The following is a 27,418-nucleotide window of genomic DNA, read 5'->3' as shown; positions in this document are numbered from 1 at the left end:
CTTTGTGCAGGACGCCGTTTTCCTCGCAGAGAGAAGGGGGGAAATTGGGGCTTGGACTCGGGACTTTGACAGGTTCCCAAAGTGTCTCCAAGTAACAGTCACCTTCCTATGAAAAACAATTTCAGATCTTTCCAAGTGCTTTGGTCCTTGCGGTAAGCGCATGGTCATTAGTTCACGTTCTGAAAACGGACTCTAGGGGACTTGGTACCTAGATTAAGCACACCTCTCGCTCTCCTTGCCACCAAATATTTAGCTCCTTCCAGATTAGGAACACATATACTCTTGATGCAATAAATTCTCTTGCCTTTTTCCCCCCCTTTCTTTCTCTCCCCACAACTTGCCCCTATCTGTTTTCTGTAGCCACAGTTTACTGATTTCCAGATTTGCACTCTTTGGAGGGTGAGAAAGGGGACAGGGTGGAGAAAGGGGGGGGGGCGGCGGAGAAAGATATTAAATAATTCAGGAAAAAATTCCTTATATAAAAAGAAAAGACTCGGGTTTGTTTTTTTAGACATATAATAAAGTAACAAGATCATTTGTCTATAGTTATTGATTTTTAAAAATGATGTGGTTCATCAGGGCCAGCTCCACCATGGACACTCATATGTCCATGACAAGCCCTCCCTCGCCCCCTTTATTGGGAGAGAATGAAGGTCTGGAACATGTGTTTTGTTCTGTATCTCACAAAGAAGCGAGTTCCTTTTAAGCCTGGGGTGTTTCATAGTGTAGCAGTAGTCAACTGGTAATCGGGTTGCCCTGAATACAATGATGAGGTTGCCCTTTCAGAGTGTGTGACTTGCTTAATTGGATTGGACTATAATTGGTGCCATCAAGTTCTAGAGACAGAGGCACTGTTGTTTTTCCTTCCTGTCTTTGGAAGGGTAACAGTGCACAAATTAATTAATTTTGGTTATGGGATTTGAACATAGAAGGGCTTTTTATTGAGCAGTAGCATATGTACTGCTTATAGTTATTTCTTTAGAACTTTCTGAAGAGTAGAACTCAAACTTGCCAATGAAGATGAATGAAGCTTAATAGAGAAAAAAATTGAGTGTTGGTCTACAGATATGAGTTGAAAGTTATCATTACGGATAGCCTTGTTGCATAGTTTTTTGTTGTTGTTGTTGATGTGTCCCTAGGAAAGTATAGTGTTGTTTTGGCTTCCCATGAAAAATACTTTAAAAATGTTTTTAACACAGGGAAGTACATCTAGCGTGTGAGATAATCTGTTGAAATAATTAATGAAGATCTTCAAGAATCTCTCATTTTGGTGGTGGGGTGAGCAGAGCTTAGTCTTTACTACCATTATGTTTTCTCTCATATGCATGCGCCTAAATAACGGGTTCTTTCCCATTTGGATCATTGTGCAAATTATATTAAGTTACTGTTTTTGATATGTTTCTCCACCTAGTGTTTATTTATCCAAGTAAATTTCCAGGTAAATTGTTTTCATTTTCCTTCTTAGACAAAGTGGGACTCCATGATTAGAAGGCTTTTCTTTTACTTTTAAACATTTTGCTTTATTGTTTGTCTTTCATAGTGTAAAGTGCTGTGCGAATTAACTGAACATGACCATCCAAGACCAACAGTTGTCCAAGAGTGACCCATAGACCATGTATGATTGAGTCACCTCATGTGCTTATTAAAATGCAGATTTGTAGGCCCAGGGACATTCTGACACAACGTAAAGTTCAACAAGCATTGTCTGAAACACAAGCTGGTAACAATGCCAAGTAGTTTATAAGATTTGTTGATATAAGTTGATTTTCAGATTTTTAAAGCTTTTTAAAATTATTTTTTAAGTATGTTACTTGACAACAAATCTACAGTTATGTCAGCAACCTATTTTGCACATTTGGTTGAGTGTGTGAAAACATGTGTGATCGGTTGCTCATTTTGCCTGCAGCTATTCACATTGGGATCTATAGATTCAATGCATTGGATATTTGCACTGAATATTTGCTCATACTCTGTTTGCTCATTCTCTCTCATATTTGCTTATACCCTCTTATTTGCCCAACGAGGTCAATGCCAGTTTAGGCCTAGAGGTCATTTGTACTTAGTTGATGTGAGTTAACAATCATATTAAGCTTGGGTGCTTATCAAGCATTGATCTCTTGTTAAGGTGGTGTTTTGAAGATCTGGATATTAGTTAAGACCATAGCATCATGGTCAGTTTTTTTTTTTCTGATACTCTTTCAAAATCTGGTAGCTGTTTGCATTTAGTTGACAGAGAACTCAGTTTTCTTGCTGTGGAGTAACCTAACCCATGGTGAGGAATATATCCTATGGTATTTGGAACACAGATTTCTTGTGTTCCAAACTCGGTTTCAGGAGGAACTCAGAACTTTGATTGTTAAGTTGAGATTCCCCAATTGCAATTCATTAACCTTACACTTTTTCTAATCCTATTCTCTGAGGAAAAGTATATTAATAGGCATATTATGTGACATTTTACTCAGTTTCTCTCAACTGGTTTTAATGTAGTCTTTCAACTTTGGCAGTTTAGTTATCAGAAAACTGATGAAGGAAAGTGAGACAAGGTCATGGATACTCCTACCCCCTTCAGGGTACAGATGAACTATATAGAAATCTCTCTAAGCAGTATTTGTTAATCAGCAATTTAGTTGAATGTGTGCATCCTATGTTTTATAAGAAATGTCAGTGGGTCCTTTCCTCAGGCAGTGAGATCATCAGATGAAGGTTCATTGGGTTTCAATGCCCCATATCCTTTTGTAAGACCTTGAAGTTGGCAATGCAGGAAAACAGGAACTCCACCCTAGCTCTATGAATTGCAGAACTGTTGTGTTGGTTTATGACCATCTGCCCATTCTTCCTGTTATGACACAGCTTGTGAACTTTTACTGGGAATGGTGAAAAGTAAATTCACAGTTTAATGAATTGCTGAGGAGGTCTTTTAAAGTTATGGAGTATGCATTGTTTATGGAAGGTGTTTCCTATTGGGTCTGACTCAGTGGCAACTACATTCATTAATTTAATTTGTTTCTAGGTTTGCCTAGTGTTTCTCTTGACCCACCCAGGCTCAGCATACAAAAAGACATCCTTACAATTATGGCTAATACAACTCTTCAGATTACTTGCAGGTAAGGATTGATTTTAGATATGTAGATAAGTATTTCCTGTATTAAGTAACTCATTATTGAGCAAAAAATAATTTCCATACAGCATAATTGTAATAGATTTATAGTAATTGTTTATAAGTAGTGAGGTTTCTAAGAAATGACATAATAATGAAAAAATGAGAAAGGTTTTCTCCCAAAAATTCTTCATTATTTTGCCGGCATATTTTCTATTGCCCTCTGCCAACACATTCCCCCCAATAACTAGTATAGGACCAGGCATTATATAGTAGACACTCAATAAATATTGAATGAATAAATGAAGTTGAGGACTTACCCTTAAGGGATAGGGTTGAAGAAGTTTTGGGCCATATTTATAACACAGCTTGTGAGTGGCTCTTGGGCATCTGGTTAGCTCTTTCCAAGAACTTTATGTCATGATAAAATTCTGACTGTGGTTGCAATTTAATATTCAGCCATTAATATTACTGAGTACCTACTCTGCATAGGTAATGAACTTCATACTCTGGCTCAATATTCTGGAATGCCTCTCTTTTCACTTGCTAGCAAGAAGCCATACTATTATTGAGTTTTGTTAACAAGGAAAACAGGCCTCTATGACAAGAAGAAGAGGCCTTTAATTTTTGCCTTTTAGCCACTAACCCAGGAGGAGAAGGAGAAGACCCTGAGGTTCAATGTAGTGATTATGCAGAAGCTTGTCAAGAACAGTGTGTTTTGGCAGAATAATGGGTAGAGGCAATGTTGCCCTCTGAGAAGAGTGCTGGAGGTCCACCAACAACCTTGGGCAACTTATTGCCATTGTTTATGATTGCTGAATACCAAGTGTTCAACACAGTGACACAGATCTATTTTAAATTGCAGAGTGTAAAGGATACCCTAGTCCATTATCAAGGGTAGGTCATCGATACCTGGGGGGAAAAATTACATTAACAGGTGCTGTTTCTCTAACTTTGCTATTTCAATACACATTTCTCACTAGATTTGCCTCTTACCCTCAGCAACAAAGAATATTTAAAATCCTCAAAAATTCATACTCCTTTTTAAAACTCCTAATAAACATTTCTTATGTTCTGAGAAAGCTATGAAGTTCCATGAATGTAACTGCAACTTCATGAAATTTCAAGTTCTTTGAAACAAGGATCAGTATGTAACCGTCTTTTTGACATTGACTATCCTCCTTGGAACTTTGTAGAGAAATGCTGCAATAAAAGTAATCTATGTTTTTCCCGGCTGCTGTGGGTCAGTGGTTGAGTGTTGACCTATGAGCCAAGAGGTCACAGTTTGATTCCCGGTCAGGGCACATGCCCCGGTTGCAGGCTCCATCTCCATTAGGGGGCGTGCAGGAGGCAGCCGATCAATGATTCTCTCTCATCATTGATGTTTCTAGCTCCCTCTCCCTTCCTTTCTCTGACATCAATAAAAACATGTTTTTAAAAAAGTAATCTATGTCTTAATGTACTCCTTACAGGTCCTGTGAGGCTCTTAGACAGTTGACCCCTCCCTAACCTCACTTCTTACTCTCCTGCTCGCTCACTCTTATCTGGCCAATCTGGCTTCCTTATTATTCCCTTAACACTCCAGATATGTACCCACTCCAAGGCTTTTACATTTGTGTGCCCTCTGCCTAGAATACTGTTTCTTCTGATATTCATATAGCCCACTTCATCAAGACTCTTCCCTCCAGAACTCTTCACTCTTTTCTTTGTATCATCTATATTTTGTTCGTAGTACTTATCACCACTGTGTAAAGAATACATTTTAATTTTTTTAAAAATGTCTGCTATATTGAGGTTTATTTACTTTTTTATTGCCTGTCTCCTCCAATGTGACTGAGATTCCATAATGGCATTGATTTTTGTCTGATTTTTTGTCTAATTTTCACGGCTGTATCTCCAGTTGGACGTATAGCACATACTTAATAAATATTTGTTGAATGAGTAAATTAATAAAAAAAACTCAGGAATCCCTATAAGTGATTTCTGAAGCTGAGTCTATGGCTTTTTTTTTTGGTCATTTGTTGAAATAACCTGTCTTTGTCGGTAGAAGTCTGTGTGACTCTGTTGAGAAGTCTATATAAGTTTGAGAACCGAAACTTCTATTGGTTTGTTCTTATTTAGAAACAGCTTCATAATGTGGCAGTTCACATTAATACTTTCCTGGAATTAATTTTTCAGGGGACAGAGGGACTTGGACTGGCTCTGGCCCAACAATCAGAGTGGCTCTGAGAAAAGAGTAGAGGTGACCGACTGCAGTGACGGCTTTTTCTGTAAGACGCTCACAATTCCAAAAGTGATCGGAAATGATACTGGAGCCTACAAGTGCTTCTACCAGGACACTGATGTGGCCTCGATTGTTTATGTCTACGTTCAAGGTAAGTGGTTAAAAGGAGTTCATTTCCCACATTGATTTGCCAGCTCTAAAACACAATAGGCGCAAAAAAGAATCAGAGTACAACAAAAGGCTCGCCCTAAAGGCTCTTGGCCAACAGGAATATACAAAATTCTTCTCCCCCAAGGCTTCCTCTGAGCATAAGACTCATTGATTTGTTCTGGAGCTTGGGGCTCGGTTACATCTCTTTCGCCAGTTAGTTTTGTTCTGATCTTTGTTTCTAAGGGAAATCTGTGTTCACAATTGGCTATGTAGATTTATAAAAAGCCTTCTGATGTTTGAGAGAAAAAACCCCACATCAGAAATACTTGAAAAGGAAGATTCAGTGTGAATTATGGAATGGTTTCTGTGGAGAGATAGGTTATCTACAGCAGTAAGAGATTTCCCCAAGAATGCACAGGGAAACAGCCAAGGAATCTGGCGCTCTTTTGTTCATAGGAACTTTCCCTCTTAAACTTTATAGTAAATTATTCCCATACTTTGGTGCAAATGGAGATGCTGCCTCAAAGGGCCTTTGAGGACAGTGTTTCTCTCCTTTGTGTGGTCTGAGATGGTGGATGATATGCTACATCATTCTAGATTGACACCATGGTGGCCAATTAACACCCATGCAGGATAAAATACAATGTTACATGTATTCAGTATTTATAATATGAATTCTTTCTTTGCATTTCAAAACTCTTCTACTACCTGAATTTCCCTGTGAAAACCTGACTTAACTAATGAGATACTTATCATATAATTTGGAAAAATGTAAATATTATATAGTATTTTGCTTGGATGTACTAATTTTTTTTCAGTGTAGATGACTTTTGTAGACATTTTATTTATACATTTGTACATCTCTTTAAATACCAGAGGATTTGAGGTAGGTGAAGATGGCTTCAACTTTTTTTCCAGAAGCATCTTTTATAGCAGAATAATTTTGTCAGTTTGAAAAACGTATTTAGAATATATCCACTTGCATTTTGATAATGCAGTTTAGTTGGTGCAATGGAAAAGTGGAGAACACATCAAAATAACATGTCCCTCCTGGATTGTATAGTATTTGAGAATTATTTTTTTGTCCAGGTTAAGCATGACCCAAGGTAGAATTCTGTGCCTCCTCTCTGCAGAATGTGAAAGAGACAAAGCTCAGATCTTTGAGAATTTCTGGCTCCTTTTGATCCGGCAGTCTTGGGAGACCAGGCTTTCTCAGAAGATTGCGAGGATTTCCTGCTTTCAGCCTGTCTGGAAATAGACTACAAGATGAACCTCTCCCATAATATCTCCTTATTTCCTTCTCCCTGGAGTCAGGAAACCTGGAGACATGTGAAAACGCATTTCATGAGTTTCAGTAAATATTTTATTTTGAAAGGATGGGTGGTTGTTTGGGTTTCTTTTGTTTATTTCCTTTTTCATGGGATACTGAAATAGAATTGATTTACCGAATAGCTTTAGTCTTACGTCAAGGGGTTAATTTAGTTTCCAAAGGCTTCTGTAAGCAAGCTCTATAACATTTCCTACCATATGGATGAATGGTAGGCAATGTTAAGAAGTAGCAAGCCCTAGCACTGTTTATTGGTATATTGCTCATCTTTTGTATATCATCAAATTCGGCTTCCTGTTGATGAGGTAAGCTGTTCGAGATTGTGGTCATGAAACTTAACAATGGGAAAGAAAATACTGGACAGCCCTTTAATGTCCCCATTGGTCTCCACCTTACTTCCCTAGTCTTCTGACCCCATTCCCTTCAGCAATGGATGGAGCCAGGAAGTGGGCCCTGGCCTGGCAAGATAATGGCTATGGCATGTGGTGGGCTGGATTGGCTGCCTTTCTGTGCTTTCCAGCTGGGAAGGAAATCAGATTTCTGCTGTTGAGAGAATTAGTTGCCTTTGTCCCCTTTGGTTTAATTAACTCTTCCTTCTCTTGGACCAACCATCTTGAAGAGCTCTGAAAATGCTAAGTCAGGTGTGTGGGGCATAGCAGCTTGAATGATTATCTTTCTGAGGGTTCAGGCATGATTTCACTCTATCTCTGGTGAATGGAGGAGTTTCCCACCAGCGTATGAACATTGTACGAACAATGTTTGAACGACATTAAAATCTCTTTTATTTTCTTCTCACTCTTTGCTATGGTGGCTTTTCAAGTTTTTGTCATTGAAAATATTAATGACTGCTGAATCTTAAACTAGACACAATAACTATTAAACATTATTTTATAAAGAATCTCACACCGAGTCTTCACAATTTTAAAATACCCATATAAAACAATTCAAAAATTATTAGTTACTTCTTGCTTATTTTAAAGTTCCTTTGGGATCTGTTAATTTATTTTCATGGCATTTACATTATTTGCCTAAAGAAAGAGAGCATGAATTTTTTTTAACATCCATAAAACTCAGTAGGTAAAGTGTAAAGATTTAAATTTACTTTAAAATTTATATATGAAAAATGTAATGTATATGAAAAAATGTGTATGTGTATATGAAAATGCATGTGAAAAATGAAGAAGTATACTCATTCCTTTTGAAAAAATTGTAATGATTGATCTATTTAAATGTGGAACCTATAAAATATATTATTCTTATTGATGATCCTTGTGAAAGTAGTCAATTCCATTCTGTGATTTTTTTTTCAGATTTTCCACACAATCACACACACACACACACACACACACACACCCTTCTTGCAGGATACCCTTGGAGCCAGATATGTACCAGCAGATTGACCTGTGGATTCCTTTCCCTAGTGTGAAATGTCAATTCCAATCCTTCACTTCTCAGAACCTGAAAGATAACCAACTTTTCCAGTAAATTCCATTAAGTAAACAGAATTAAATTTTCTTTTAGATTACAGATCTCCATTTATTGCTTCTGTTAGCGACCAACATGGAGTTGTGTACATCATGGAGAACAAAAACAAAACTGTGGTGATTCCATGTCTTGGGTCCGTTTCAAACCTCAATGTGTCACTTTGTGCAGTAAGTTACATCTTCAGTCTTCTCTTCTGTTGTCATAATTTTAAACTACTAAGATGGGTAGCTTGTTTATAATATAACATCAAGAATGATATTTAAAGATCTTATAGGAAGGGTCAAAATGACAATAAAGAAAACCAATTTATATTCTTAAATTGTCAATTTTTTAGTGATCATTTTACATGATTTTGCTTTTGGATAGCACTTGATTAAATATTTGATATTTCTCTTTCTACCCAGAGATATCCAGAAAAGAGGTTTGTTCCTGATGGTAATAGAATTTCCTGGGACAGTAAGAAAGGCTTTACTATTCCCAGCTACATGATCAGCTATGCAGGCATGGTCTTCTGTGAAGCAAAAATTAATGATGAAAGTTACCAGTCTATTATGTACATAGTTGTGGTTGTAGGTAAGAGAACAGTTCCTTTCTATATCATTATTGTCACACACAAAGATTGGCTTCCTGTATTAACATCCTGGAGATTTAGGTATAGAGTGAAAGACAGGAATTTGAAAAATATATTAACTCAAGACACAGTATTGGGCAACTCATTAATATCTACTCTTTAAAAAAAAAAATCAAATAAACCCATGTGCAATCAAGGTTTTCTCTTTTCTTGCCAAGACCAAGGATGAAAAAGAATACTATTAACTGAAGCATATTTTATGGAAAATTTAATGTTCAGAGCATTGCTTGGCATCTATTATTTTAATTATACCTATTTTATGGAAAGTTCAGCAATTTACTAAAGCTGGCCCCATTGGCCATTGACTACTCAAATTTTACTACTTTTCTCTCCACTGGGCTCCAACATCTTTGAGATCCCCGAACGTTTGCTTTGTAAATCTCTACTGGCCATTTTTCTGAGAGCTCCCAAAGATTGGTGAAACCCTCAGGGAAAGATGATGTGACACATGTTAATGTTGCATCATTTGGGGGAAAGCTTGTGCCAACTCATAGATTTGTTTTCCCTCTCACTTTCTGTTTTTTCAATTTACTTGCTCCAGGGTCAAAGATTTATGATGTAGTTCTGAGCCCCGCTCACAAAGTCGAGCTGTCTGTTGGAGAGAAGCTTGTTTTAAATTGTACAGCAAGGACTGAACTAAATGTGGGGATTGACTTCAACTGGGAATACCCTTCTTTGAAGGTAACACTAACAATTTAAAGCCAGCTCTCTAAATACTTTGCTAATCAGCTCCAATAGCATTGGCTGGAGAGAGATAGGGACCTCTCTAGCCAGATAAAATGTAAATATCTTCACACACACACACACACACACACACACACACACACACACACACACTTTAAGAGAATTGCAGAACAGAAAACATTAATGGAAAAGAAGATGCAATGCCAAGAATTCTCTGTCCCACTCTGCTACAATCAGGCTCTGAAGATTAGTTTTCTCTGGATGATCCCATCTTCCCAGGTTGCTTTATTTATCTGTTCTGCAAAGTCTTTGATCTGTTTTCCCTTTAAGAGAATTTCTCTCTTCAAGAGGTGGCATGAGAACTTCTCCTTAAACAGTGATCCTATTTGCCTGTTTCTGCAGTTCATACCCATCTCATTCCCACTATGTGAGGTTTTAAAAATCCTATTTCATTTGGTTCCACTTATTTCTCCTGAAACCAAATATATTTGTTGTCTACATATATTAAAAGTTCTGAAATCTCTATTATCAGCATTAAGTAATGTCCACCAAGAGCCAGGACTTGCTGTTCTGGGTATCTAGAATCTCCTGGGTAATGTTATCCTGGACTTAGCAAACTGTTTTACAGCATCAGCACAAGAAACTTGTGAACCGGGACCTAAAAACCCAGCCTGGGAGTGACATGAAGAAATTTTTGAGCACCTTGACTATAGATGGTGTAACCCGGAGTGACCAAGGGTGGTACACCTGTGAGGCTTCCAGTGGGCTGATGACCAAAAGGAACAGCACATTCGTCACGGTCCATGGTAAGCCAAGATCTCCTTTGGAATTATGCTGTGCTTTGGAGCGTGACATAATTTAAATAAATTCAGATCAGCTAGTGAACCCTATTTTGATCATTCAGAAAATACTAGAGGCCTGCTGCACGAAATTCGTGCAAGAGTAGGACTTCCTTCCCCCAGCTGCTGGCACCAGCTTCCCTCTGGCACCCGGGACCCGGGCTTCCCTCACAGCCCCAGCTTCATCCAGAAGGTCGACGGAAGGACATCCGGCCTAATTAGCATATTACGCTTTTATTATTATAGATTTCTGAACTCTTGCTAGGGAGGCCACATGACCTAGAGGCCAAGAGCATAGCTTGGATTCAAAATCCCAACTTTAATGGTGAGATGAGCCAATAGATGATTAAAGCTCATTAAATAGTACTTGTTGTAGTTGTTGTTGGTGCTATTATTACTATAATATGCAGAATGTTATTATCTAAGATAGTTTTTAGATTTTCATTTTATTGCAAGGCTGAGAGTCCCACTTGAGTAAGCATGGGCTTTGCAGTTGGAAAAATCTGGATTGAATTACTTTCTGTGGGGCTTTGAGCAAATAACTTAATTTCTCTTTCACTCACATAAATGTCTCAGTTTAGATGATAATTTATGTGGCACCCAAATTATGAGCCTTGGTAAGGATTTGGGGTTTTATATTATGAGAATGCATAGCAGGGTTTTAAGCAGGGAGAGAGACATGTTCTGGCTTATGTTTTTATAGGATTATTATCTTTTTTTAATATGGAATACTTTAAGGAAGTAAGGGTGGAAGTAGAGAGACCAGTTAGGAGGCTAATCACAATAATCCAGTTGACAGATGGTGGGTGGCTTAAAAAAAAGTGGCAGAGGTAGAAGTAGTGAGAAGTGATCTGATTTTGGATATACTTTTGAAGTTAGAGCCAATAGGATCTGCCTATTAATTCGTTGGCTGTGGGGGCGTAAGAGAAAAAGAATGGAAGATGACCTTTGAGTTTTTTTCATGAATGACTGAGTGAGTGGTGATTTTACTCACTCATTGATGGAGGAGTAAGATTAGGGGAAACAGGATTGGGTGCGTTCATTTGAAGATGCCCATAAACATCCAAAAGGAGATATATATATATAACATATATAACATATGGGGAAACAGGATTGGGTGCGTTCATTTGAAGATGCCCGTAAACATCCAAAAGGAGATATATAACATATAAACCTGGAACCAGAAAAGTCAGGGCGAGAGACAAACATTTAGGAGGATGTAAATGGACCTTTTGCCTGAGACTAGAGGAAGGTGTTGATAAAGAGAAGAGGTCTGAGGACTGAGTCCTGGGGCACGTGGTGGGGTGCGTACAGGGTGTGATGGGAGCAGAGGAGAAGGAGCACCCAAGTGCTTGGGGAACTTAGAGAAAGCTTCACAGAGGAAACATTGCTTGAATTGAGACCTGAGCAATTGGTAGGCTTGCAGAGTACATTTGGGGGTCGGGGGGAGAATCAAAGGCAAAACTTGGAGGTGTGGGAGGGGCTGGAATATGACTTCCAGCAGGATAGTATGGGCAGTCTCTGAACTTAGACCCCCAAGGCCTTTGACTCTTCACTTGAAATGAAATAATAAACCCAACGACCTCTTACAATAAGTTGACATTTATGAGAATAATTCTCTTTTTTTTTCTTTCAGAAAAACCTTTTGTTGCTTTTAGTAGTGGCATGGAGTCTCTGGTGGAAGTCACAGTGGGAGACCGGGTCCGAATCCCTGTGAAGTACCTTGGTTACCCTCCGCCAGAAATAAAATGGTAACCCTCGGAAATAAACGCAAAGCATTGCTCCACATGAAAGTCAATCCGAGACTGTATAATTCCTGTTTCTCCCCCTCCCCCACGTAGGTATAAAAATGGAAGACCCATTGAGTCCAATCACACAATCAAAGTGGGGCATGTATTGACGATTATGGAAGTGAGTGAAAAGGATACAGGAAATTACACTGTTATCCTCACCAATCCCATTTCAAAGGAGAAACAGAGCCACATGGTATCTCTGGTTGTGAATGGTGAGTCCATCCAGTTTTCCTTTTCTGCCCAGAATTTATTATGAAGTGTATGGTTATGTTTTCCTATTCCTTTGTCACCTGCTGCTTCACTCACATCATGAGTGAGCTCCTATGTATAAAAATAGTCCAGAGCAGTGGCATTGAAATGAGGTATAGGAGAGTGTGCTCTGGACATGTTTGCAAATGAACTGCTTGGTGGTCAAATGCAAGGTTAAAGTAGATGCTATCCTCAATGGCTAAATGCTGAGAATGCCTGCGGGGACAGTTGACAAACCTAAGCTGCACCACTTTTGCACCTGTCTCATGGACTTGTGCACCTGGCATTGCCAACATGTAAGACTCTTCTTGAATTTTGTGGGAAGCTTTCAGTTTGACATTGAAGTTGATGTGCCAGTCATGCTTAGGGAGGAAAACACTGTTGGCTGGTGGAAGCTTTTCAAAATTTTTTTAAAACAGGAGTCCAGGATCTGACTCTGAGGCTATAAAGGGAAGATATAGAGTGTTTTATTTAAGGATGATTTGAACTTTTTTTTTCCAAACCGAAATATGTAAATAAATGTTCTGTGTCAGGGGGAAAAGGGGTGTCATGGTCAAGTAAGTGTGGGAGATGCTAAGTTGATATAAAACTTTATTGCAGGACTTCTCAGGGCTTTTAATATGCAAATATATTGCCATTCTCCAAGGGGAGAGACTTAGAATTTTCAAGGTTTAACAAACGTATTTGACCAAAGCATCCCTCCCCAGTAAATCCATTAATACCTTGCTCCAAACACAGTCTATGGGAAATGCTTCTCTGTTGTAATTCTTTGGCAGGCATATTAACACTTCAGGATCTTCTCCTATGACATTAAGGTGCTTCCCTATATATCCTGACACCTCCCTATGTGTCTGTTGAGGTTGGCTCTATTTCTTTGCGGGGACATCAGCTTCAGGGAGGTAACAGTTTCCAGAAAGTCCCTTAGAAGCCACTTGGGAGTAGGAGATTGAGGAGTAGAGAGAAGTTGGAAAGCTGATAAATAAGGGAGACGGAAATGAATAAGAAAAAAAAGATGTAAAAATGGACAGCGGATAATCCCATCTCATTAATTCATGAACTCGCTTAACATATGACTTGCTCTAGCATTTACCCTATTATATAAAATCAGTATAAAAAAGAAGTGTTATTGTTATTAGTGGTAGCAGGAGTAGTAGTAGTACTATCCCTAGAAGTCATGTCTCCTGTGTCCAAGTCTAGATATTTTTTGAAAAACGAAATGGGGGCAAAATCATCTGCTTTGAAAAATGTAGGCTTTTATCGCTGAAAGCGTCAGCTTTTCATATCGTAGCGCCAATTGACAATTCAGAAGTGGTTTTTCTTATCTCTAGTCCCACCCCAGATTGGTGAGAAATCTTTGCTCTCTCCTGTGGACTCTTACAAATATGGCACCACCCACACGTTGACATGCACGGTCTACGCGGTTCCTCCCCTGAGTCACATCCTCTGGTATTGGCAGCTGGAGGAGGAATGCACCTACAACCCCAGGTGAGCAGAGCCTCGCCCTCTTTCTTCCTGCCCTCTGGCATTTCTTATAGCCCAGCTCCGCCATGACTCCAGCCCAAGCCGAGAAGGCTGTCTCTAATAAGAAAGCTGGCCCTCAGGTGGTGCTCTTAATCTCCATCTGTCTTTCTCGGTCTTGGGTTTTAGCAGTCTTTCTGTGGGGTATCCTGCCTTGACATTAGCTAGCTCTTTCTCCACAGGTCAGCCCTGATGTATACCTCTCCAAATGCAGGCTCCTGGCTCACTTTGCTAATTACCAGTCCTTGGTTTTTCTCCTTATTCCAATTAACCAGTGAATACCACTTCTCTCCTTATCTGGGAGAAGGTTCATCTCGAGGAAGTGCTGCTGGAGTCAGGGAGCATTAGACCTCGCTGCAGCCAGCCTCAGAGGCTCGGGCCCAGCTTATCAGGTTCTAACACAAGTCCAGACATCCTTAGGAAAAAAAACACACACAAAAAACCCCCACCACAACAGCCACCTACACCACCCTAAGCAGTTCACTTCCTGTTGTTGTTTTTGAGATGGCCACTACTAGATTCTGCCTCAGATGCTGACCATTTCCTACACAAAGGCCACAGTCCCACAGAGATTACTCTAAGAAGCCCAATGGTTTCTTAGTTTCCTTTGAACCAAATTAACTTGAATTGTCTTGTCGATCCAATTTATGAATGGAGGTTTGTTCCCAGAATAGCTGCTTCCCTCCTGTATCCTGAATGGATTTACCTGGAACCTCTTCCCTGGTTGCTGAGGCCTATTTTTAATTGGCATCAAGTCTTGTAACCAGGCAGGGTACATTGAAAGTTATTTCTAAGAACATAATAGCCCAAGTCTGACTCCTTTCCTTACTATTGACGTGCATTAAAGAAAAATGTAATCATTATATGATCTGTTATCTCTCTTACAGTCAAGCTGTCTTAATGACAAATCCATACACCTGTAAAAAGTGGAGAAATGTGGAGGATTTCCAGGGAGGAAATAAAATTGAAGTAAACAAAAATCAGTTTGCCCAAATTGAAGGAAAAAACAAAGTGAGTTTGAAGTTCTTTAATTTGCAGATCTGTCTCTCTCTCTCTCTCTTTTATGGAAGGCTGGCATGGAAGCAGGGTATAATAATATGTGAGGAATATTGGAGAATGATAATCAAATAAATCGGATGATAAAACACAAGCATATTAAGTCAGCTTGGAAACACCATTGACTTTTAGAAGCACCACTGACTTATTAATAGCTTAGAGTAAGATAAGACACAAATGCCATTAAATCTAAGCATCTGTTATAAGGTGATTCTGGTTTTACAAGTATGAAAATGAGAAAATATGTTATATTAAAGCACACGGTTCCCAAAGCCCATTTTGTGCACTGTGTGAGCTAAGCCAGCGTAATATACTTGCATGCATTTGTGAGTGGTCAGTGTAGTAGAATGAATGCAGTAGGCAGGTCACAGTGGTTATGGGGTGGCTTAGTTTTTTAGTCTGAATGCATGTGCATAAACAGAGCCTCCATTGTTTATGGCCTGGGATTTGTTTTTTTCTCAGACTGTAAGTACCCTTGTCATCCAGTCGGCAAATGTGTCAGCTTTGTACAAATGTGAAGCGGTCAACAAAGCCGGGAGAGGAGAGAGAGTCATCTCCTTTCACGTGACCAGTAAGTGCTGCTCTCCAAGGGGTGGGCTGGATCTCCCGCCAGGTGGGTGCTAAGCTGTCTGATACTCTGTAGCCCTTGCTATTCCTGGGAGTAGCATGGCGTTTAGGAAGAGGACTTGGACTGATAACTGATGCTCTGGTTTATAAATTGAAACTGCTCAGGTGCTCCTAGGCTCCTGTGAATTAGGTACATCCAACTTCACTGGAGAGATCATGGTTTCACACAGGCTTATAATCACAGGTCCTGCATCATATTTATGTCTCCATCATCAGAGTCTAGCACAGTGCTCGGCTTATTGGGGTTCAACCAATACTAGTGGGCTTGCTGCTGACGTGTTGACAAGGTTGGGTTTTCTGGAGGCAATTGTAATGACATAGGAACAGTGGCCTCTAAATGCTGCTGATTTTGTCTGTTCATCTGAGTTTTATGGCCAAGCTGTAGCTGATATTTGATAAATATTTGTAAAACTTTATTTACATTTCCAAATAACCTATTTTTGTAAAATAATATTATTTTGGACCTGACTTGTCCATTTTGGCTAGTCTCCTTGTATTACGTTGTGTGGGATTGCTAGAGCTTCACTTATCTTGGTGCTGTACAGCAGGTCTGAAGGCAACAGGAAGATCATAGGGGGCCTCCCCAGTTGAATCATTATCTTCTAACCATGGGTTTTACATTTCAGAGGGTCCTGTAATCACTCTGAAGCCTGATACCCAGCCAACCGAGCAGGAGAGCGTGTCTTTGTGGTGCAGCGCAGACAGAACTACATTTGAGAACCTCACATGGTACAAACTTGGCCCACAGGCTCTGCCCACACCTATTTGCAAGAACTTGGATGCCCTTTGGAAAATGAATGCCACCATGTTTTCTAATGGCACAAGTGACATTTTGATCATGGAGTTCCAGAATGCATCCTTGCAGGACCAAGGAGACTACGTCTGCTTTGCTCAGGACAGGAAGACCAAGAAAAGGCATTGCGTGGTCAGGCAGCTCACAGTCCTAGGTAAGGAGGCAACTCTGATCTTCTGGAGGCTGTTGAAATGCCTTAAATGTAGTGATTTGAGAAGCTGAGTGAAGACTCCTGCCCTCTAGGAACTTATAAAGTCAACTGGTGCATATTTATCTTATTTACTGAAAGTCCTTGAGGCAAAACGACAAATAATGGTGAAGTGATGGGTTAAAAGGAGAAAATATCTTGGTTCTTTCCAACCCTAAAGGTGCAATAACTCACTAGTATCTGCAAGGGATTAGCCTGACCCAGGGAAACTTCTGCCATATTCTTGGGCACTCATTTGTGTAAGTAGGCACAGATTTATGAAATTTCTAGTATGAGCTAGGAGGATGCCAGAAGGTCACAGTGGTGAACAGGTGGACAGGATGAGAACACAGACAACCACCAGGCAGTCATATACAGTGAGGGCTCTGTGTCTATGACAGGAATTGTTTTCTGTTTTACTCCTTGCTATGCTGCAGTCATTGAACATTGTGGCACATGCTAGGTTCTCAGCAAGGTACCTGCTACATGAACAGTGCGATGGTGGGGTTGTTTAGGACCTGTGAGAGCCTGTGAGAGTGGTGCTGCACTCAGTGCCTACACCTCTGTGCCATCCGTGTGGTCCTGAGTAGTTCAAGGTCCCTGAGGTAATAATTTTGGTGAGCAGATAGCTTTGTGAATTCTCCATGAAGCTCCTCTCTAAATCTCACCTAACCTTAGGTCTTGCACAAATTCTGTGCAGCCGTGGCTCTGTCTCTGGGGAGATCAGGCAAATTTGGCGAGTTTCTCTTCATGTCATCTCCCTCCATTTTCTCCTCTCTTTAGCGTCCCTTCCCAGATTCTAAGATGCATGTGTTCTGGTTTTTGTTGTGTGTTTTTTTAATTGTTAGAAAGAGCAACAACTTCCCAAGTAAACTAATCTATACCAATGTTTTAGAGGAATAATATCTTCAGAGGCCTGGGCATATTTTAAGAGGTATCTTTAGACAGACATTAGGAGGTGTTTTGCTAGTGTTAAGTCTTAGGTGTCAAAAAAAGAGATGTTTTTTAGGTGAAATCATCCCAGGGCTCTTCAAAACACATCACACACCATATTTTCTGTTCACCTTGGTAACTGGTCTGGTTTTAAGCTACTGGAAGAATTTAGAAAGAGATGGGAAAGGGGTTCCTGGCCTTGCCACGCCCAGGAAATGGTGCTCACAATGAGCTGGTTTGCTTCCCTAAGGACTCCTACCTTGTTTCCCAAAACGTATTCTTAGAAATTGACTAGAGGTCAGGAAATTGGCTTAAACCCCAGTGTAGTTCACTGTTGAGGTAATCTCATTTTGCTAAATCTTGAAATAGATTCTTTCAGTGAGATTCCTTCCGATATTTAATTGGTTTAAATAAGATATTTCCATAGCACTTTGGTGATTTATAGGAAAAGGGTAAATCTAAAGTTTTTCTTTATATGCAAACAAATACCCATGGGCTTATTTTTCTTTGAATCTTTGACTTTCCTTGGGGTGTTGGTATTTTGTTTGTGTTTTAGTGGAAATAGTAATGGACCAGACTTTTAGGTACACCAGATTCTATTAGTTTACCTTTTTACTGAGTTATAAAGACTTGGGCAAGTTGTTTAACCCCCTGAATCACAGTTATTTCAGCTATAAAATATAGCTAATACTCCTATCCTGCCCATCATAGGACTGAGAGTAAACAACAGAAATAGTATAAATGAGTTTGTACTAAATAAATATAAGGCACTCTTTGTTTGTTGCATTATACTGAAGCTTTGCAATTTCCAAAAGAAGCATGGCAGAATTTTAGGGTGTCACCAGCTAGAACTTTTCTGGGAGGGAAACCATGTCTGATTAGAGGAAAAATCCATAAAGGCAACAACCTTTATCCTGTGAAGTGATTACCAGCTTGAATCACTAATATGAATGTTCAAAGAGATGCAGTAACCTGTCTGAACCGTCCTGATTTATTGATTCATTTCACTTTACTCAGTGACCAACGGTCCTGGTATCACCCTCTGTGTGTTTTCAGCTTAGTAAATCAACAGTGTACTGTTTACTAAGTTTAAATGGTAACACAGTTTACTGATACTCAAACCATTTCAAAAGTCATACCTAAATGTTCTATTTTCTTTCTGTGTGCAAAGAGCGCATGGCACCCATGATGACAGCAAACCTGGAGAATCAGACGACAAGTATTGGTGAAACCATCGAAGTTTCCTGCCCAGTGTCTGGGAATCCCCCTCCACAGGTTTCCTGGTTTAAAGATAATGAGACGCTCGTGGAAGACTCAGGTGAATAGAACATGTCTATCTCTCCTTGGCTGCAGAATTTTCCTGGAGATGTTGTCCAAAATCCATATTATGTTTTATAATTTGTTTGAGGTAGAAAAAAACAACAATCTAAGTGTCCATGGTCTGGCTCATTTCATAGACTCGGAATCACAGTATTCAGAGCCTTCTTGAATTCTTTTGGAAGCCAGGTGTGATGAGTCAGCAGTTGATGCTGTGGACTCTTTGGAGTTAGATAATAGCCAAGATAAAGGGCAGCATTTATATTTTAATTTTTTTCCCTGAAAAACTCCACTAGACCACATCATAAATAAAAGCCATAATTTTCTTCCTCTCTTAGGGATTGTACTGAAAGATGGGAACCGGAACCTAACTATCCGAAGGGTGAGGAAGGAGGATGAAGGCTTCTACACCTGCCAGGCTTGCAATGTTCTTGGATGTGCAAAAGTGGAGGCATTTTTCATAATAGAAGGTCAGTGGAACTTCATAGACACATCAGATGGTTTTAAAAAATCAGTTTATGTCTTATACTCATACACTTTGGGTGGGAAGATTATAGTTGATTTTTAAATATTCTTTGTACTCTAAATTTTCTATTATAAGTATATATTATTTTAATCAGGCAACATAATTACTGTTATTTTCATTTTGTTTGTATCACATTTCTGTCCCTGCAGTTCTCACGGTGGAAAAATTCTTAGCCAGGCAGGCAGAATATCCACCTTTCCCTGATTCTTTTTTTATTTGCATGGCTCAGTGAAATTGTTATGAAATTATACTTCTATATTTATTGAGAAAATCATTAGAATTACTGCCTAGTCATGAAAATAAATGCTATCCAAATAGTCACAAATATGTTCATAGTTTTCATTGGACTAAAAGCAATTAAGATTCATTTGTGAACAATAGACCATTGCTTTTCTGAAATGAAAAATTTGGGGTTCTTATCTGAACTTGAAAGGAAACTTGTCTGTGTATGCAGGAATGATGTGAAATCTGGCATTTTCTCAGATGGGAAAGGTAATTTGTGCAGACTATTTTATCTTCAGGCGTGTATTCCTCTTTTTTTTTGTTAATAACCATCAGAGGGACAATGAAAGCATATTATGCGGGTGAAGGAATGGTATGCAAGGGGAAGAAAAAAGGGTGGTGACAGGTGGAGGAACTGATGGATTTTTATGAACTCATCCTACCTTGTCTCTCAAAGTCCAAATTGTAGTCCCTTTAATCTATCAAATCTCTGTTGCCAGGTATTGCATCTCAGTACCTTGACTTGTTTTCAAATCTCTAGGCTTATTACCATTTCATAAATTGCACTTGCAAGTAAAGATTTCAAGTGCATGAAATAGAGATTTCAAGTGACATGGTGGTTTTGTCACCTCCTGAGTGCTTCATGTTTGGGGGAAATTCTAATGGAGACGTCCATTTCTATCCTTTGCTCTGCCTCACCTCGGTTAGCTGTTTGTGGCTGGTTACCAAAAGCTAAGTAGGTAACATTGGCACAGGGATTAGATTTACTTCTCACCTAAGGAAAATACTAAGAAAGGAAGAGATACATGTTTAATTTTCCTGCTAAGTTCCCAAATGTTATTATGGGAATATTAATACACAAACTTATGTTGACAATTGAATCTTTGAACTTTTTGCCGTGTATAAATGAGCTTTTAAATCTCTAAGTATAAATAGAGAATTACTTGAGGACATCCACCAGGAAAACATAATCCACTCCTAAGCATCCGTGGTGCTTGCCTCTCAACTGTTAACTCTTATTTTGCTAACTAATTAATTACTTGTCTTTCTGCCTTCTTGAGGCTGCCTGGGCCACTCACAGCTTGTGGCCGGTTTGATGCAAGCTGCCCTCAGCCACTGGGGCTCGAAGTGATAATTGCTTCTTTATCACCTCTTTGCTAATCACTCTTAGCAGAAAGCATTCTCTGGGCTCAATTTCTCCCACTCAGAGCTGTCCTCTGGAGCAATGAGCTTCTGCAGCTTTCCTTGCCCACCTTTAGCTTTTTCTCTTCTCTTTCCTTTCCTGAGAGCTTTCTTTAAATATATATGTATATTTTAGTTACAGTTTACATACAATATTGTATTAGTTTCAGATATATAGCACAGTGATTAGACATTGATATAACTTATAAAGTGACACCATTCCTCGTTATTACAACATTATTGACTATATTCCCTAGGCTGTACTTTACATCCTGCGACTGCTTTTATAACTGACAATTTGTATGTCTTAATCTTTTCTCCCTTTTTACCCATTTTCACCAACCTCCTCCCATCTGGCAAACATCAAAATGTTCTCTATGAGTTTGTTTCTATTTTGTTTGTTCCTTGTTAGTCTTTCTCAAAACTATACAGATCAAAACATAGATTATCAGAGTAAAACCAGACATTTACTTTCCCCCATTAGAAGTACTTTTCTTCTCTATAGAACATGATCTTTTTTTTTCCCATCAAAGTCTTCTCTTCTTTCAAACACTTTCTATGGCTGTCTTTGAAGACATTGCTATTTCTACCCTTAATTACTTTAGAATTTTATTGTTGGAAGTTTTCATGAGCAAAGTTTTACAAACTTTAAATTATCCATTAATAATAGGATAAATTCCATCCAAGTTAGAGGTGTGTGACTTTATTCAGGATTCTTCCATGTTGGTAAGCTTAAGATCTTGCTTTAGTGTTTAACGTTGTCATCTTATATCCAAAGGTATGAGTTTCCAACTATTTATGCTCATTCAATTGTGTCTTTCCAGGTGCCCAGGAAAAGACCAACTTGGAAGTCATTATTCTAGTGGGAACTGCTGTGATTGCCATGTTCTTCTGGCTACTTCTTGTCATTGTTCTACGGACTGTTAAGCGGGTAACAAAATAGTTTCTCTTCCATCCCATGCATGTTGGTTTTCATGATTAATGAAAGCTGACTAGGGCTCTCCGAGTTGCTTCTTCCCATTGTTTTGGCTAATGGGCACAGTTTATTTCAATACAATAATATCTTGCCCTCTTTCTTTTGGCTGAACCACTGGGCTTTAATTGATAGAAGCCACTAGAGGAGAAAAGGGCTTGGACTGTCTAGTGTAATTAAAATTTAATAACTTAATTCTGAGCTTATTTGGGAGTTGTGGGGACACTGGAAACAGGATTATAATAGGACTACTCTCAAACTCCATGAATGTTATTTAAAAATGGGACATCAGGAATGGGGCTTCTATCAAAACAGTAACAAGCTCACTAAACAACAGCCAAACAACAGAGTGTGTGTGACTTAAAGGAGTAATGATTTCCAGGCCAATGGAGGGGAACTGAAGACAGGCTACTTGTCCATCGTCATGGATCCAGATGAACTCCCCTTGGATGAACACTGTGAACGCCTGCCTTATGATGCCAGCAAATGGGAATTCCCCAGAGACCGGCTGAAACTAGGTATGCTTTCAAGTTATATTAATTTAATACTGGATTTATTAAGCCATCTCATCTTTCTTTAGGATGGTGACAAATCTAGTCTTTGCAAATGTTGGATTCTAATTCAGAAATATTCATTTCATTGCTTGAATTGGAATAATTACCCTTTTAGTCACTTAGAAGTAGAGTACCTTATAATCATCCAAAGCAGGACATTTAGAGAGTGAAGGGAGTAAATATTGAATAATTAAGCCAGGACAAGGAGTAAACTGGACTGTTCATGTTAAACTGGAATGTATGGTCACTGTACCTCGTTGGAATCTCTGCATATCACTTGGGTGGTGTAATAGCCCAGATCTGTTTTATTGTTGCTGCCACTGTTTACTGTAGGTAAGCCTCTTGGACGTGGTGCCTTTGGCCAAGTGATTGAAGCGGATGCCTTTGGGATCGACAAGACAGCAACTTGCAAGACAGTGGCCGTCAAAATGTTGAAAGGTAAAAGCAATATTATATGGTGATGAATCCCTCTATCTATTTCATCTGGTCTTTACACATGATGGAAAGGCTTGTATCAGCGGCTCTGTGGTTAGGTGGACCCACTAGCCAAGCATGCAGTCAACTTATATACCTTTGTGAAAATTGGAAATAAAGTTCCTCTTTTATAGCTTCATGCTAGGGTACAAGGCCAGGGAGGCAAAGTTAGGGATGAGTTTCAGCAACGCCCCCTCCCCACCTTGCCTGGGAGTCCTTGTGCAAGACACAGCTTGCACAACTGTAATGAGTGAGTGGCCTGGCTAGGGGGGTACACCTTGGTTACATAAAAATTGTTTCTTACTTTATTATGGTGCTTTAGTAAGATAATTATAGACCATCAGAACATGAAAATAAATTTGATATAATAAATAAAAATACTATAGTAGAGTACAAAAACAGCATGCTCCCTAGAATTGTAATATATTAAATATTTCACATATAAAAGATAATATAAAAAATAAGGATGGTGTGCTAGGATAAAAGGATTATGGGTGATATTTAAAAAATTAACAACTTTGTGAATAATTGTTAATCCTAGTAGTAATGGAAGTCTGGTCTTGCTATTTTAATTTGGGGAGGTGATGCATACAAAACCCTTTGCTCCAGTTGTGATGTGCTTTTATTGATGGAGATGATGCTACCTACCCTCTGTCAATAGGTCTTGATGGCATTTCAAAGCCATCTCTCCCCTTTTGCCTGTTCTCTCTTGTGGCCAAAGGGATATGTAATTTTGAGGTGGCTTATCAGGACCTGAGGTGTGGACCATGTCTGTGAATTATAGGGAAGTCTACTGGTTGGTGCTGGATCAAACTTACACTCTTAGCCTCATCAGCCTCGTGTGCCAACTGGCCTTGCCAGCTGGCCCTTGTTAAGTTTCCTGCTCAGCAAAGATTGGCGGGAACTTCAGCATAGCCCCGAACACATGAGGATATTTAATCCATGGTATTGCTTCCTTACGAGGAAGCACGAAATAATCAGGCCCCAAGAAGCATAGTAAACCTGGTAAATGAAAATCCAATTTTACAAAAGAATAAAATCTGGGCACAATTCCATTTGCAGATGTATTCTCCACTTTGCAAAAGAGTCCACAATGGGTTCCTTTAAATATCGAACATTCTGAGTGCACTTAAAGGAAGATTTTGATTTGGAATTAGAAAATGCAATTTATACTTGACTTCCAGGGGAATGCACTAGTTTGCAAATAGGGCTACAGTTGTATCATCGCTGGAGGGAAAGTTGCAGAGCTTCATCAGTCTTCCCAAAGTAATGGCCACACTCTTTTTTTTAAATATATTTTATTGATTTTTTACAGAAAGGAAGGGATAGAGATAGAGAGTCAGAAACATCGATGAGAGAGAAACATCAATCAGCTGCCTCCTGCACATCTCCTATTGGGGATGTGCCTGCAACCCAGGTACATGCCCTTGACCGGAATCGAACCTGGGACCCTTCAGTCCGCAGGCCGACGCTCTATCCACTGAGGCAAACCGGTTTTGGCATGGCCACGCTCTTGATTTCCCTCTTCCCCCTGTATTTGTAGAGGGAGCAACACACAGTGAACACCGAGCCCTCATGTCTGAACTTAAGATCCTCATTCATATTGGCCATCATCTCAATGTGGTCAATCTTCTAGGCGCCTGTACCAAGCCAGGAGGTGAGTATCTGTGGATGGTTCTGGTTGCCCGATTTGGGCATATGCATCTCTGCTAGTCTTTGAGGGAAACCCTTGTGGCCTTGATTTCCTTAACTTAGGATACTTTGCGAAATTTTCAGATACTTATAAATATATTTCATGGAGGTTAAGTGGGCACTATAAATAATTCTGGATCTTCCTATGAATTAAAAAATGTCACATCACTATAATGCAGTTTGCCACTTGTGCAATAGGTGTTCAGATAAGAAAAATAAACTTCCCCCAAAAATTAAAAACAAGGGACCTTAACAGTAGTTTCTCCTAAAATGGAGGCATCTTAGGTGATTGTATAGAAAAGCAAGTGGGTGGGTTTTTATTTTTTATTTTTGTCAATCTTGTGGAATTGCCTTTTGGAAAAAGCAAAGCTACAATATAAGGGGATTATGACCAGCTGATTCCTATGATCCTGTCCCCAGTAAAAGGTTGTAGCATTTCTCTGGTATTTTCTGATTCAAAAATATGTTAAACACTTAGTGAGAAATATTTTCCTTTCTTGACTTTCTGTGCTGTCCACAGGCCCACTCATGGTGATTGTGGAATTCTGCAAGTTTGGGAACCTATCAACTTACTTAAGGAGCAAGAGAAATGAATTTGTCCCCTACAAGGTATGTCATTTCCTAACTCAACTCTGGCTACACTGTAAAATGGAGAAAAATTCAGAGCGGTACAGATTCAATTTTTTGTTAAAATTCTGTGAAAAACTTGTGAGGAATCTTCTTGAATTACCTCTTGCGTGTTGTAACCTCCTCTTATACCTTCTGGGGGCTGTAATCTTCTCATGTTTTATTTTTGTGACTTTAATCTACTGACCCATTATAGATGGGGCCTGAGGAAGGGAGAAGGTGGGCGTAGTTACGGATAGGGACAGCTCTGGATTAGTCTCTCTCTCCCCTATTTGACCCTGGTGAGTGGAAATCGCTCTGTAAAGAGCACTCTAATATTAGAAGTGTGTCTGAGTGAAACTTGAAATAAGGCATTTAGCTCTGTGAGCTAAAAAAAAAAAAAAAAAGGAGCTAGACTTTGTGGAAGAAAATCTATTATGTAGAACATTGTCTAAAATTTTCATAATCTTGACATTGATGTCATTCTGGTCTGCTTTTTAATAGTTACAATTGTTTCCAAAGCTTACTACATTTTAGAGATCCATTTTGTAGTCGAGGAGTTTGTTCACGTGTGTTGTTTTTTGTGTGTTTTTTTTTTAACAGACCAAAGGGACACGATTCCGTCCAGGGAAAGAATACGTTGGAGAAATAACCATGGATCCTAAACGCCGCTTGGACAGTATCACCAGCAGCCAGAGCTCAGCCAGCTCTGGATTTGTTGAGGAGAAATCCCTCAGTGATGTGGAGGAGGAGGAAGGTACCTGCCATTGCTTTCTCCACACTTCACTCATGCTCTTGTAGGAACAGACAAGGTGACAGGGTGTAACGAGAGATTTTGCCAAGGGAAAAGTCCAACATTACCCAATATTTGAATTTCTAGACTGGCTCCATTTAGTCTCCGAAAGGTGAAGTGTGGAAGTCTAAATAAGCAGCAGGTTAGGCTGTAAAACAAAGCCTGGCTAGCCTGAGAACTCTCAAACCCCAGGAGAACTGAGCAGTGGGCAACTGTCAAACCAATGCTCTTAAATATTGGCAGGAGAGACTCAGAGCTGTGTTCTAGAAGGGCAAAGGAGGCTCTCTGGTGGCTGATGAGCCTCCTTGTTGCCCAAAGCAGTTCAGCCCCACACTGATTACTTCACCAGCACAGCAGAAGTTCAGTTAGTTATACCCAACCTTCTCCAAGACAGTGTAGGGGCCATCTGTTGTTTCTACGCCACCCTACCTGGCTTATCAAGTCTTCCTTTCATCCACACTTCCTCAGAGGAGTCTTGGTAAATACACCTTTCTTTACCCAATTATGCTTCCTAGGATAACGTAGGGCTCTTTTTGAGTGGTGCTGTGTTCCCAGCCGATCTTCCAGGATTTCTTCCGACTCCAGGATACACCATATATCCGCTTCCCTCAGAAGGAGCAGAGGGAGCTCCATGGATATAGAGACAGGGCTTCCCGACATCTGCCTCCTTTTGAGGCATGAGCTCTAAGTAATCTAATCATGAAATAGTGGGAGACACTCACTATTTCCCTTGACCTGAGGCCATGGGTAGTACTGAAATCCAACTTCTTTCCCTTAGAAGCCTGGCAGGCAGTGTGAGGCTGGAAGGTGGTCTAGAAGAGTATGGGAAGGTTGTCTAGACCACACGTAACCGGACCCACCCTGAATGGAGCCATCTCTGCCCTATCCTTCTCTCTCACAACATGGTAGCCAGTGAGCTGGAAACCCAAGGGATTGAGGTAGTAAGTTGGAGTAGAAGGAGTGTAGGATTTACCCTCCATTTCTTCATTTGGAAAATGAAGGGTTTTCACTAATTATTCACAGACAGCTTTCTGGGTCTAAGTGTAAAAAGTCATTTGAGAAAATGGTTTGAAGCCCTTTTAATACTTACAAGGTTATTACAGTTGACTTTTCATTTACTTTGGTAATTGTCTCCAGGAAAGTAGCCATGTCTTATCTATCTGATGAAAAGTTAAGAGATGTTGAAATACCCATTAATGTCTTAGTGTTTATTTGTACCAGTTGCACGGATGTAAATACCACCAATTTACGTAAATTTGTCATTTCTCTTCACGTTCGTATCATCTTTCATTCATATCCTTGAAGGAAGAAAGCATCCGTGTAGGCCAGGTTTATTGTGTTTACAGCACTTTCTCATATTGAAAGTGAGAGAAGTAAATATATTTCTGGTATTTTTAGTTATCCGTTGTAGATTATAATTTGACCTTTGTTCTTTGTCCCAGGACAAAGCCTGGAGAGAAAAGATTCAGTGACCCTGAATATTGTT

General features: G+C 39.5%; 1 protein-coding gene across 2 annotated transcripts in view; it reads left to right on the top strand.

Moving 5' to 3' along the window:
* Window positions 1-27,418, top strand: part of KDR (kinase insert domain receptor) — a 42,216-nt gene that overhangs the window by 625 nt on the left and 14,173 nt on the right. For both annotated transcript variants that reach the window (XM_005877159.2, XM_014548497.1), the window contains exons 2-21: window positions 3,011-3,104; window positions 5,276-5,472; window positions 8,320-8,450; window positions 8,688-8,856; window positions 9,456-9,595; window positions 10,227-10,404; window positions 12,074-12,188; window positions 12,279-12,442; window positions 13,808-13,964; window positions 14,885-15,008; window positions 15,516-15,624; window positions 16,307-16,627; window positions 18,765-18,911; window positions 19,249-19,380; window positions 21,665-21,771; window positions 22,196-22,331; window positions 22,701-22,805; window positions 24,385-24,498; window positions 25,054-25,142; window positions 25,743-25,896. In XM_005877159.2, the coding sequence (XP_005877221.1) occupies window positions 3,011-3,104; window positions 5,276-5,472; window positions 8,320-8,450; window positions 8,688-8,856; window positions 9,456-9,595; window positions 10,227-10,404; window positions 12,074-12,188; window positions 12,279-12,442; window positions 13,808-13,964; window positions 14,885-15,008; window positions 15,516-15,624; window positions 16,307-16,627; window positions 18,765-18,911; window positions 19,249-19,380; window positions 21,665-21,771; window positions 22,196-22,331; window positions 22,701-22,805; window positions 24,385-24,498; window positions 25,054-25,142; window positions 25,743-25,896 (2,883 nt within the window). The remainder of the gene's footprint in view (window positions 1-3,010; window positions 3,105-5,275; window positions 5,473-8,319; window positions 8,451-8,687; window positions 8,857-9,455; window positions 9,596-10,226; window positions 10,405-12,073; window positions 12,189-12,278; window positions 12,443-13,807; window positions 13,965-14,884; window positions 15,009-15,515; window positions 15,625-16,306; window positions 16,628-18,764; window positions 18,912-19,248; window positions 19,381-21,664; window positions 21,772-22,195; window positions 22,332-22,700; window positions 22,806-24,384; window positions 24,499-25,053; window positions 25,143-25,742; window positions 25,897-27,418) is intronic.

This window comes from Myotis brandtii, unplaced genomic scaffold (genome assembly GCF_000412655.1).
Source record: "Myotis brandtii unplaced genomic scaffold, ASM41265v1 scaffold51, whole genome shotgun sequence".
NCBI classification, from domain to species: Eukaryota; Metazoa; Chordata; class Mammalia; order Chiroptera; family Vespertilionidae; genus Myotis; species Myotis brandtii.
This window is presented reverse-complemented; position numbering and strand designations above follow the sequence as displayed.